Source organism: Delphinus delphis, chromosome 7, assembly GCF_949987515.2.
Source record: "Delphinus delphis chromosome 7, mDelDel1.2, whole genome shotgun sequence".
NCBI classification, from domain to species: Eukaryota; Metazoa; Chordata; class Mammalia; order Artiodactyla; family Delphinidae; genus Delphinus; species Delphinus delphis.
The window spans coordinates 8604530-8618205 of record NC_082689.1 but is presented as its reverse complement, the minus strand read 5'-3'; the positions used below and the strand labels follow the sequence as shown (position 1 = coordinate 8618205).

Here is a 13676-nt window from a genome sequence, read left to right as displayed (position 1 = left end):
TCATGGCATGTCTCTCCTGCTTCAGCTTCCTAAGCCTCCAGTGGCTCCCTGTGGCCTGTACTCAAGTCCTCAGCCTCGCCTTGAGACCGCCCACCATCGGGCTGAGTACAGCTCTCCTGTCTGCTTTCATATCCTTTAAGGTTTTGTTCCAATACTACCCTCTGCCCACATACCATTATGTTTGCATACCCAATTCTTTTCCCTCTTAGAGTTCCATATAAAAGGACAGTTTTCAGTGAAATTAGGACTTTTCCAACTTGGTTTATGATTACTTTAATACACTTTTAAAAAGCGTTTCTCCTTAAAAAGGTAATGGGAATTATGTAAAGATTCTAAAAGAAATATTTTACGTAGTAAATCATATTAGTTATATTAATAATAGCACCCATTTCATTGGAATAACATGATTGAGTTAATACATGAAAAACTTGCTTAAAACAGCCCAACACATGGAAGCGCTTGTGTTACTGACTGTTAGCTGTTAGTATTATAGTTTGCAAATAGTTGTTACCTTTTATCCTGTTCAACATGCTTTGAAGCAAATACACTGAAGTCTAGCAGATAACTATAGACATTATTCCTTTCTTTTCCTTGTTATGTGGAAATATTTGGAGTTCAGTTCAACGCATATATTAGGTTGAATATTGTGCTAGGAATTAGGGATACAAAGAAAAGGCCAAGATATAGTTGTCTCAGGCAAGTTGGAGTTTTGAACAGTAAAATGGGAGTCTGTGAGGCAGACAGAATGAGGGACAGGAGTTCCAGGTAGAGGGAACAGCTCGTGCAAAAGCACTGAGCCTGTATGTTTGGGAAACTATGAAGCATTCAGTATTGCTGGAGCAGAAGAGTTGAGAGAGAGAGTCAGAGATTAGGCAGGCCCAGGGCACGAAGGTTCCTATGAGGTCCCGTAAGTAATGAGGAGCCTTTGAACCATTTTAAGAAGAAGAATAGCATGGTTATGTTTACATTTCTAAACAAACAAACAAACAAACACTCTTTTTTTATTCCTGATTATAAAATTGATCATATTCCTTATAGAAAATTTGGAAAGCACAGAAATGCATTTGTGTACATACATGCACCCCACAGTATGTAATGTTTACAATAAATGAGGATATGCAGCTATATGTATGTGTATTTTTAAATATTTTTTATCAAATGAAGAGAGAATTTCCTCATATCATTAAATATTCTTCAAAACTAGGTTGTCTTCTCAAAGTTTAAACATAGAAATTACCTACGTCCCAGCAGTTCCACCCCTAGCTGTATACTCAAGAGAAATGAAAACATATGTCTACACAGCAACTTGTACGTGAACGTTCACAGCAGCATTGTTTGAAATAGCTGAGAAGTGCCAACAACCCAGATGTCCATCGACTGATGAACGGATAAACCAAACGTGGTCTGTCCATATAACGGAATATTACGTGGCAGTAAAAGTGAGTGAATTACTGATCTGTGCTACAACATGGATGAATCTTGAAAGCATGATGCCAAATGAAAGAAGCCAGACCCAGAAGGCTGCATATTGTATGATTCCATTTGTATGAAGGGGCCAGAGGGGGCAAATCTACAGAGAGTAGACAGTGGTTGCCTAGGGCTGGGGAGGGTGGTGACTGCTGACGGGCACAGGGTTTCCTTTTAGGAGGATGAAAATGTTCCACAGCCGATTGTAGTGATGGTTGCACAACTCAGTGAATGTACTGAAAACCATTGAAATGTACACTTTGAATGGGTGAAGTATATAATATGTGAATTACATCTCAATAAAGCTGTTACCAGAAAAATTAAGAAAACCCAGGGACTTCCTTCATGGCGCAGTGGTTAAGAATCCGTCTGCCAATGCAGGTGACACAGGTTCGAGCCCTGGTCCGGGAAGATCCCACATGCCGCGGAGCAACTAATCCCGTGTGCCACAACTACTGAGCCTGCGCTCTAGAGCCCACGAGCCACAACTATTGAAGCCCACGTGCCACAGCTACTGAAGCCTGCACACCTAGAGCCCGAGCTCCGCAACAAGAGAAGCCACTGCAATGAGAAGCCCGCGCACCGCAACCAAGAGTAGCCCCCGCTCGCCGCAACTACAGAAAGCCCGCGCGCAGCAACGAAGACCCAGCGCAGCCAAAAATAAATAAATAAATATATATTTTTTTAAATTAAGAAAACCCAAGCAAAACAGGTAAATACCTTGCCATCAGACATGCAGCCAGATGTGTGGAAGCTGAGATTTAAACCCAGGAGGCAGTCTGGTGCCAGAGTCTGTGGTTGTAGTTACCGCGCCATGCTCTCTTCATCCCATTCTCAATTTCCTTAGGCTAATGTTTTAGCACTGAAGTTACAGCGTTAAAGGGTATGAATTCAGATTTGCACTTTTAGTCAAACATTTTGGTAGCTGTGGGGAAGGTTTTTGAAGGGGGAAGGAGGCCAGTTAGGGGCTGTTGGACTCACAGAGTGGTTCTTGAGGTGCATAGAGGAGGATGTATCTGTGAGTCACGAGTCACCCAAAAATCGAGAAGTCGGTAACTGTCTTAGTTATTTATAGCAACATTAAGAGGCGCCCTTCCCTGTCCTGAGATTTCTTTTTTACCACGCTGGGGCCCTTTCTCAGACTGGCCAACACAATGTGAGATACCCTGAGTTCTGCCTCCTGAATGCCTGTTTTCCTGAACTTCTTTCATCCCAGAAGGAGAATGGACAAAGCAACAAAGGTAAATCATCTAGATGAAAAATTTTAAATCACAACTTTGCCAACTCGAGTTTTAAGTAATGAAATGGAGAGAATTCCGCGGACTTGGCAAACGAGGGCTTTAAAAATCTAAATATTTACGAAATGCTTTGTAGTCCTTTTTAATCTGCGTTCCTTGAGACCCACTTTTCAGGGTGGCTGGTATTGTTAGCTTTGTCTTGCATGTCAGATAACTAAGACACGGAGAAACAACGAGAATCCAAGCAAGTGCCAGAGGGACCCAAGTGCCGCATCACAGTTAGAAGACGCAGTGCAGCATGGGTAGGGAAAGAGTTACTTCAGTATCTTTCACATTTACCTTAAACTACTTTAACAGGGTCTTATCTCCGCAGCAATATGGAGTTCTTGTTCTTAAAAGCATTTCCATTTTTGGCCAAAGTAGGAATTCCAGTCTTACATTTTTAGCATAAAATGATGGTTTTCCAAGATTAGTAATTTTTACCAGACCTGTTCATTTTCCAGAAAGGTGAGAAAAATTTTAGTTAACATGAAATTGGTGGCCACAGTTGGGATTCTTTGCCGGAGTTTTGTCTTTGATACAACATCATGAAAACTGCTTAAATTCTTCTGTTGCAAAGGGTTATATGATGTGCTTCGTGCCTTTGGTAAGTACTGAGGGCATAATCCTCAATTCCCAGCAGGTGGAGTTTTACTACGTGAAATAACACATCTGCCCTTTTCACAGCAGTCATGTTAGGATTGCAAAGCTTCCTGCCATTGTTTTTCTGTTTCCTTTTAGAGAGTTAAAGGTTTCTAAAGAAAAGAAGCATTAGTAAATTATTTAGCTCTTGGTGTGCCAGGCAACTGAACGATGAGCAGGGCTGCAGATTTGATTCCCACGCATGCTTCAGTAGCTTCAGGTGGGAAGCGCTTGGGTGTTTCTTCTCGCCCTCGGTGGCCCCGCGGGCCTCCAGCTCAGTGGTTCTAATTGCGCCGCTGGTTCTGCAGCTGGGCCTCCCCTCCCGGAACTCAGAGGGACCTGCGTGGAGGAGCGGCAGGACTCATGCCCTCGGTCCGGGCCTGAACACAGAGGAGCAGTGGGGACCGCTCCGAGGGTCACAGGCTGCAGCCTCGAGCTCCCGGAGGTGGCGTTGCCCTCAGCATGGTTATGCGGAGGACGTGTACCTGGGGTCTCTCTCAGCGGCTGCCCAGGCCTGCTCCCTACTGGGTTAGTGCAGCTCCGGGCCTTGGCCAGGGCGGGTCCAGGCCGGTTGTCTCCCGTTCAGCACAGCTGGAGCTCCTCAGTTGGGACAGGCGCTTGGGGCTCGACCTGCAACCCCCAGAAATGCTCCTTTGCCTCACTACTTCTCTTCCTCTTGCTGCCCAGCAAGCTGCCTCAGACTCAGTGGCATAAAACAACCATGTCCATTTATTCTTGTTGCTATCATCTTGCGTGGTCTGGGAGTTGTGGGCTCAGTCAGTTCTCCCTCGGGGTGTCTCCCGGTGTAGACGGAGCCGGGTGGAGCCGTCTCCAAGGCTTCCACGTGCACAGGTCTGGTGGCTGATGCTGGCTCTCGGCTGGGCTCTCAGCAGAGGCCCTGGACTAGAATGCCCACGTGGACGCTTCCTCAGGGCTGTTGGCCGGGTTCCCACCCAGGGTGAATGTCCCCAGAGGGGGCTGGATGGAAGCTGTGTCACCTTTTCTAACCCAGTCTCTGAAGTTAACTCCGTGTTGTTTCTGCTGTGTTCTATTCATTAGAAGCAAATTCCTAAAGCCAGCCCACATTCAAAGGAAGGAGACTTACATTCCACTTCTTGATGGGAAGGAACTGTCAAAGACCCTGCAGTCATATTTTAAAACCACCACCCAACCTGCGTCCTTTGGGTCCCAGAGAACTGCCTTAATTCTTTTTTTTTCTCTTTTTAAAATTAATTTATTTATTTTTGGCTGCGTTAGGTCTTCGTTGCTGTGCGTGGGCTTTCTCTAGTTGTGGCGAGCGGGGGCTACTCTTCATTGTGGTGCGCGGGCTTCTCATTGCGATGGATTCTCTTGTTGCGGAGCACGGGCTCTAGTCTCGTGGGCTTCAGTAGTTGTGGCATGCGGGCTTCGTTGCTCCGTGGCCTGTGGGATCTTCCCGGACCAGAGCTCGAACCCTTGTCCCCTGCATTAGCAGGCAGATTCTTAACCACTGCGCCACCAGGGAAGCCCAATTCTTGGCTGAGTCCGTTTAGTCCTTGTTCAGAGTCGGTCTTTGGACTCCTAGGCATTGGGGACAGGAAGGTGGTGAGAAACTTCTCCTGGATTTCTGAGTTTCTGCCACCTCCTCTCACCCAGCATGCCCTGCAGCTTGGGGGGATAGCTTCTTGCCGGCAACCAGTTATGTCTCTGATAAGTGGCCCAGTTTTGCAGACGAAATAAACATGGGAGGGGGAGTGCAAGTAGAAGAGGCTGTATTTTTCTACAGACCTTTCATTTGGTATTTCAGCAAGGAGACCAGGTTTTTCGAGGCTTCTTTAAGTTTGATTTTAATTGCGTTTTCTGAGGATAGCTAAGCAGGATGTCTGTGGAATTGAGTCTGGCAGGCACAGTGTATGTCTGTGGCAGAAAAACCGCAAATGCAATATTGCCACGGAGATGAGAGATTAGCACCGCAGGGCACTTGTACCAGGGGCTCCAGCCCAGGCCCAGTGTCACCATAGCTAATTGTCACCACTGTGTCTTCTGTGCCTTGTGGTCATTGCTAAGGCTGCAGTGACCATAAGGCACAGACAAGCCCCCAATTCAATTCTAGCCCCAGGTGTTTTTTATTTTTATTTCTTTTTTTAAAAATTTATTTATCTATTTTTGGCTGCGTTGGGTCTTTGTTGCTGCGTGTGGGCTTTCTCTAGTTGTGGCGAGCAGGGGCTCCTCTTCGTTGCTGTGCGTGGGCTTCTCATTGCGGTGGCTTCTCGTGTTGTGGAGCACAGGCTGTAGGCACGCAGGCTTCAATAGTTGTGGCTCACGGGCTCTAGAGCACAGGCTCAGCAGTTGTAGCGCATGGGCTTAGTTGCTCCCTGGCATGTGGGATCTTCCGACCAGGGCTCGAACCCGTGTCCCCTGCACTGGCAGGCAGATTCTTAACCACTGCTCCACCAGGGAAGCCCAGGTGTTGTTTTTTAAATGGAATGGTTGGATAATATCATTATGTGTCTTCAGACCTACTAGAGAATGGACTTGAGGATATGGAGAGGGGGAAGGGTAAGCTGAGACAAAGCGAGAGAGTGGCATGGACATATATACACTACCAAACGTAAAATAGATAGCTAGTGGGAAGCAGCCGCATAGCACAGGGAGATCAGCTCAGTGCTTTGTGACCACCTAGAGGGGTGGGATAGGGAGGGTGGGAGGGAGGGAGATGCAAGAGGGAAGAGATATGGGAACATATGTATTTGTATAACTGATTCACTTTGTCATAAAGCAGAAACTAACCATTGTAAAGCAATTATACTCCAATAAAGATTAAAAAAATTTTGATAAAGCAAAATTATATATATATCATTATGTGTCTTGATAGGAAGGTTTCATGGGCAGAGTGAGATTTCCAGAAGCTTTTGAAGAAGGTGAGAAAAGTGCTTGGAGTGGAAAAGTCTCTCAAAAGGAATTATATTAAAAATGGCATTAAGAATAAAAACTTAGGTTGGCAATATACCATATTGGATTATTTTCACCTAGCCATCTAAAAAGGATACAGAAATAGTATCTTTTAGCATTTCTGGCATTATGCATTTGGCCCCTTCAGACAATGGGCAACTGATCATTTTCCTAGGGTTCAGAGCTGTAAATATTATTTTTGAAAATGATGACCTATATTCCCAGTTATAAGCCTTAACTTTCTTCCTCCGGTATTTGTGGATTAGCAGAATAGCAAAGAGCCAATTTATATCTAAATACCAAAAAAAATTTGTTTGATATAAAAATAGAGTGATTGATTTGTTTTTTATATTAGGTTAGAAAAAAATCCATATTTTAAAATGTATCATCTTGAGCAGCCAAGATGTCTCTAAAATCAAATCTCATCTACTCTTTTTTTTTTAAAATTAATTAATTAATTAATTAATTTATTTTTGGCTGCGTTGGGTCTTTGTTGCCGTGCGCAGGCTTTCTCTAGTTGCGGCGAGCGGGGGCTACTCTTCATTGCGGTGCGCAGGCTTCTCACTGCAGTGGCTTCTCTTGTTGTGGAGCACGGGCTCTAGGCGCACGGGCTTCAGCAGTTGTAGCTCGCAGGCTCTAGAGTGTAGGCTCAGTAGTTGGGGCGCACGGGCTTAGCTGCTCCGCGGCATGTGGGATCTTCCCGGACCAGGGCTCGAACCCGTGTCTCCTGCATTGGCAGGTGGATTCTTAACCACTGCTCCACCACGGAAGCCCCTCATCTACTCTTAAAAAAAAAACACAACAATGCATCTAAATGAAGTAGAAATGTCAACAAGGGAAAGCTTGACTGCTTTACTGTAGGATCACTTTTGTTATTGATTCATTTCATGCTCGAATTATAGGAAATATAGGAAATTATATAATACAGGAAATTATAGGAAATATAAGGTCACTCTTTGTGACCTTAACTGGCATTCTTTTGGTTGTATATATCTTTTGTTTAAAGCTTGGGATGCAGTTCTTTGGACTTTTGCACAAATTATGTCAGTGGCTTTGAAATATAAAGGGTCTCAATAAATTTCGCTGGCATGATCACGACAGTTTCACTCAGATAACATGGACCGAGACATCTCCATTAAAAGTTGAGATCTTGCGTGGCAAGGCATCTTAGCTTAGTTGTCCTTGTCTCATAAAACTTTTTGTTACTGAGTCCAAGCTCGCTTTGCTCGCCGCATGACGGGCCAATGCATCGGAGACAAGGTCTTGAGGCAAGGAATACGACTTTATTCGGAAAGCCGACAGACCGGTGTCTGTGGAAAACCATCTTATCTGGGTCTGGATGCCAGTTTCTTTGACAGAATCAGAGAGGGAGAGGTGGTGAGGAAGTAAAGTAAAAGGGCCGTCAGTCTTGCAAAGCATCTTCTGGAATGACCAGACTTGGTGAGGGGATGTGTTAGTTTCTTCTTTCTTGCAGCCATCCACAGGTGGGCAGGGTTCCCTGAGGCAGGCCATTAGGTATGTTTATAATAACAAAAGCAACGAAAAGCAAAGGTTAAAGTCTAAGAAACAGATCGGAACATGGAGTCTGATTTAGCTCTTCCCTGTCACAATTTGACAGGGAAAAAAAGAGTCAAAGTTCTGTTTAATGCTCAAAAATAAAGTTGATATTTTGAGCTGTAACCCAAATAGCTTACAGTAATGGTCAGGTCCTGTGTGTAGCCAGTTAAGGTGTCTGCAAGGTGATATCTCTGGATAGCAGGCTCTTTTTGCTAAATGGTGTATTTGAAAGGGTTATGAACGTTTCAGCCCAGTTGCCTACTTCTCTCTTTCCTACAGGCTGCTGGCAGTGAAGGCTCTTTTGCCTCAGGTTACCATACTTTGAAACTGTCATAAATTCCAGTTCTGTGTTCCCAAGGCAAAAGTTCCACAAATAGTCCCTAACATTTAGTTAATTGTAAAATGAGTTTATGTGGGGAAGAGTTTTTTGCTACAGTCCCCTTTGGAGAGGGACTACTTTGATGACATTAACACTGATAATTTGGGAAGTCATTTGACCCAGCTAGTGGGTTTTGGTATTTCATTCGTCTGCCACTTGGTACACGTTGAGAAAAATGTCACAGATACTCTTTAATATTTATTCCCATAAAATGAGACTATGAATAATCTAAAATTTTCATCCTTGGAAGTTCTTGTTTATGTAATTTTGAGTTTTGGATGTATGAAAAAGCTTAAATGATACTTAGTGTAGGAGGAAGGTAGTGACTCCTTCCCAATATTATATTAGGAGAAGATTGATAAATGATTTCTAGGAATGTTCTCCAGAGGTTCCAGTACTGGATGTAAATTTGTGTCAGATGACTTTTTAAAGTTATCTTTCAATACTGAGATTTGATGGGCGTTAAATAATAATAATTCATTATGTGATATTTTGGGTTTTAGTAGTTAAAATATTTTACTTCTGCACATCAACAATTGTGACACATAAAAGTTTTTGAAATACAGTTTGAATGTGGGTGATCCTCATAGCTGTTTAGGACACAAATTAGGAGGAAAACATAATTTAGGACAGTGTTTCTCCAACTTGTGGCCTGTGTCAGAGCCGGGAGTTTGTTGACAGCATAGATACTTAGCCCCTACCCAATATCCACAAAATCGGAGTCTCTGAAGGTAAAGCTTGATCATCTTTATTTTGGGGTGATTCTGATATATTTCAAAACTTGCATTACCACTGCTGTAGGACGTAACCTTTCTGCCACTTTTTCAAGTTATCTACTTGCATAGAAATATATTTAGAAAATCTTTGACCCCTTTCCATGAAAGGCAATAATAATAATAGCTGGCGTGTATGGCAGCTGCTGTGGGCCAGCCGTGTGCTGGGCACTTTGAGTACATGTGTTCTTTAATCCTCACAATAACCCTTCAAGATCATTATCATCTTCCCCATTTTATAGGTTAAGAAATGAGAAGCAGAGACATTAAGTGTCTTGCCCCAGGTTACCCAGCAAGAAATTGGTAGGGTAGAGATTTGAACCCAGGTCTTTAACTGAATTAGAGTTGATTTACAATATTATATTAGTTTCAGGTATACAACATAAGTGATTCAATATTTTTATAGATTATACTCCATTAAAGTTATTATAAAATAATGGCTATATTTGGTCTTTATAATTGTAAAGGCTCTCTCTGTATACATGAAATGTGTTCTAAAATGAAGGCTTTAAGTATTATGCAGTGCCTGGATCGGGACAATATTGAGTTAACGTGGGTTTGGGGGCAGCAACACGTCCTTCCATCCAAAACATAGCCTTCCAGGAAAGGGAAAAAGTAGGATAGGGCCAAGGAGTACTGACACCGAAGAAGATTTGTATAGTCCAACTGTGCCCAGGGTGGCGTGGCCGTCGAGCGCTGCCATGGGGTACGGGGCCAGGGTGGGGGGGATTCCAAGGAGACAACCCTAGAACCTTCCAAGGCTGCCGCTCTAAGACTTATGCTTCATCGAACTGGCAGAATGAACACCTGGAATCTTACCTAATCCTGGATCTGAGTTTTCTCAGCACCTGTCAAGCAGCCCTAACCTTCACTTAAAATGAAGAACTCTCTTGCGGTTATGAGTTATCCCCCAGACCAACCTCACGGGGCACAAACAGAGAAAAAAACTCAGTTTTGGTTCAACCATTTTGTGAGCTGATTCTAGAAAGAAACATTGAGTTTGTTTCTTGTACATAGAGAGAGGAACTAAAAGAAGTTGCATGGGGTTCGGCCAAGGAAATAGATTTTGTTAGGAAAGCCAGTGATGACTCAGTTGAACTACCGGGGATAAGAAATGAAAACATCAGTGATTACAAAGCACTTTGTCATTAAAAGTGGCATGAGACAGAAGAAGTTTTAAACACAAATATGGAGCGTCAAGTTCATTGTTATGGTAAAATATTCTGACAGTAGGCATGGTACTCCCTTGACAAGAATATAATTACTTTTTATTTTGTAGGGGTCTTTTAAATTGTTGCTTTTTTGTTTTGTTTTAATATAAATATATATTGTCTTCCTAGAAGTGTTGCAGCAACTACACCAGCAGCTGGTAGAAGCTGAGCGTAGGTCAATGACGTACTTGAAACGGTACAATAAGATCCAGGCGGACTACCACAATCTCATCGGAGTCACAGCAGAGCTGGTGGATTCTCTGGAGGCCACAGTCAGTGGCAAGATGGTAAGGAAGGTCCCCCATTGTTCATGTGTCTTTTTTGAGATAAAGATGTGTCATGACACATCTGTTGACAAAAAAGAAGAAAAAGAAGGCATGTACATAGAAAATTCAGGGACTTCCCTGGCGGTCCGGTGATTAAGACACCACTCTTCCCCTGCAGGGGGCACGGGTTCGATCCCTGGTCAGGGAACTAAGATCCCGCATGCCACACAGCGAGGCCAAAAGATAGAAAAAAGAAAGAAAATTCAAACAGTACAGAAATAAATAAAAAGAAAGTGTGTGTTTTCCTTTTGCCTTCTCTCCTCTTACAATGTGACTGCCATCATCCTGGTGTGCTTCCTACAGCCAGGTCGGCGCAGCGCCAGGTGTGGCCACAGATGGGCACATGAGCTCTTACAACTGGAGTGTGCAAGCAGAGGCCTGCAGACCACCAGGCAGGGGTTGGAAGGGCCTCCACTGTCAAAACAGGGAGAGATGGGGTTGGGGGAACACTGGAATCTTTTTTTTTTTTTTTTTTACCAAAGACCATACTTTTATTACATTGTTGATGGTTAACTGCATGGAGATACAAATTTCAGGAAGTTTCCAGTTCAAAAACCTCAGGCTCTCACCCAAGAACACACTTATACAATATTTAAAAGTACAAAAGCTCCTTTTGGTTAAGGGACAATACAAGAAAACTCATGAACTTAGTGACACCAGAAATGCCAGTCCACGCGGTCCCAGAAAATCCATTTCTTGGCTCTCATTGGTAAGAACGTCCCTCTGATACTGAGCACAAGGTGTTTCTACACCAAATGTGGGAGGCCCAGGTTTTCAGGGCCCAAGCTGATGGCTGCCCTTGTTCCTTTGGACTTCAAATTCTGCCCCTGCCGCAGCACAGCCTCGGAGCAGGCCGATGCTCGGGCTCCCATTCAGTGATCACGCGCTGGCCACCCTTCACTAGCTTGCAACCCAGACTGGCTCTTAACCTCGGGTAGGGTGCTGCTCCCGTCTCCAAAAGCGAGTGTGTCTACCCTCACCAGCCGCCCCACACCTACGGTGGAAAGCTGGAATCTTAACTAGCTTGTTCTTCATGTAAAAGAAATACGTGCTCTTGGCAAAAGACTGAAACAACTCAGAGGAGTATATAGTTAGGAGCAAAAGGCCCCTTCCACACACAATTCCTAAGTCTCATTTTCTTACTGACATTCAAGATTAACACTTCCTTGTGTATTATTTCAGAACACTTCTGTGCATGTGCACGTGTGTGCGTGTGCGTACGGTATGCACATACTTACTTGGGATCTTGTGACCCATTACTCTTCCCAAGCTTGCTATTTCACTTTCAATATATCTTGGAGATCTTTCCACATGACCACACACCTACTTCATTCTTTTTGATGCTTGTACATTATTATTCCACTGCAAGGGTGAACCATAATTCATCAGATCTCTGATGAGGAACATTTAGATTTTTTTGTTTGCTATAACAAAAACTGTTATAATGAGCATCCTTGTATATGCTGTCTACCTTTGAATATAGGTAAGATAAGAGCCTAAGAATGGAATTGCTAGGTCAAAGGTTATGGGCATTAAAACTTTGAGAGATGTTTTGCCAAATTATTTCTCCAAAGATTTCAGCAATGTCTACCCACCCCCCACCCCCAGTAGCATATCAGAGCATCTATTTCTCCACACACTTGCCAACACTGGACATGATTATACGTTGAAATTTTTGCCAGTTTGCTAAGTAAAACTTGGTATTCTGAATGTTTCAATTTACATTTCTTTAGTCATGTATGAGGCTGAATATATTTTCATATGTTTTTTGGCCATTTATATATTTGTCTTTTAGTCAACTGTTTATTCATGTCCTTTTCTCACTCACTTTTTTTAAGCAAGAGAGTGACAGAATCAGATTTCCTTGTTAAAGGGCTGGGTCTGGTATCAGTTCCAGTATCAGCCAAAAGAGGAAACAGTTTCAGGAGCAAGGGGTTGATCCAAAGTCTCAAAAATCACAGAAAACTGTAGAAGTCCAGGACGGAAAAGTGTCCAGTGTTTCTGACACTTAGAAGGCCTTTGCCATGAGTTTCCTTGGGGTGATTCAGATGGGGGCTCGACTGTGGTGTGTTGAAAGGTAAAGTGAAGGGCAGGCGGCAAACGTTGGCTATTCTTTCAAGGACCTTGGCTGTGAAGGAAGAACACTGAGAGGGTGGTTGATAGATGAGGGCCTAGGGAGGAGAAAAGGGAAGGTATTTTTAAAATATTAAATGTATTTGGACATGTTTCTAGGTTGTAGGGAAGGAACAGGTTTACAAGGAAAGGTTAAATGCACAGGATGAAAAATGGATGATTAAATTTTGATGCTGTGGGAATTCAGAGGAAATGGGCTCAGGATAATGTAGGAGGTACAGCCTTGAGATGGGGCCCTTATTTGTCTGAGTCACTTATAGCTGAGTGTCGAGGGATGACCAGAGACATCTGGCACAGAGGGGCAGTCTTTCTGGTGGCCGAAACAGACCAGATGTTTCAAGGGGACAGACAGGAGGACCACAGGGAGACAAAAGGGTCTAGCCCAGTGTTCTGGCTCTTTCCAACTCACCATCCAGTTGAGTTGTCTTCCTCTTGTGGGGACGAATGAGTGAGGGGTAGGAAGAGAGCCAGTTACATTACCATATGGAAGTTCAGCACATGGAATCGTGAGGCTGGGGAAAAGGAGCTTCCCTCTCACAATCAGGCACAGGAAAAAGTCTGAAAGGGGGTAAAATTGTTAAGAGTAGTTACCTCCAGGGATTGGCTTGTGGGGTGGGGCTGGGGAGAGGTTGTGTTACCTTTTAAATGAGCACATGTTACCCCTATAAAAAGAAAAGACATAAGATGAAAACGTTTCAGAGATTACCACCTTAGATGCTGGATGTCCATCCTGAATCACGGTACCTAATGAGAGAGGCATGAGAGGTGCTGAAGGAAGAGGCCATGATGCCGCGGCATTGAGCAGCAGTAACCCAGCCTCCTGTTGTCTAGTGCTGGATAGTGTAGAAAGTGTCTCCATCACTCATTCAGTAAGCGCTTACTGAGCCATCTGTCATGTGCTAGGCTCTCCCTTGATCTCATTTACCCCCCTCCCCGTGACGCAGAGCCGTGGCCTCATTCATTTCATCCGACAGGTCAGG

At 43.8% G+C, this 13676-nt stretch overlaps 1 protein-coding gene across 5 annotated transcripts in view; it reads left to right on the top strand.

The window, feature by feature from the left end:
• The window catches only part of ARMC9 (armadillo repeat containing 9), a 136749-nt gene that overhangs the window by 18826 nt on the left and 104247 nt on the right, over positions 1 to 13676 (top strand). For all 5 annotated transcript variants that reach the window (XM_069540832.1, XM_069540831.1, XM_069540830.1 and 2 more), the window contains exons 8-9: positions 2684 to 2708; positions 10367 to 10524. In XM_069540832.1, coding sequence (XP_069396933.1) covers positions 2684 to 2708; positions 10367 to 10524 — 183 coding nt within the window. The remainder of the gene's footprint in view (positions 1 to 2683; positions 2709 to 10366; positions 10525 to 13676) is intronic.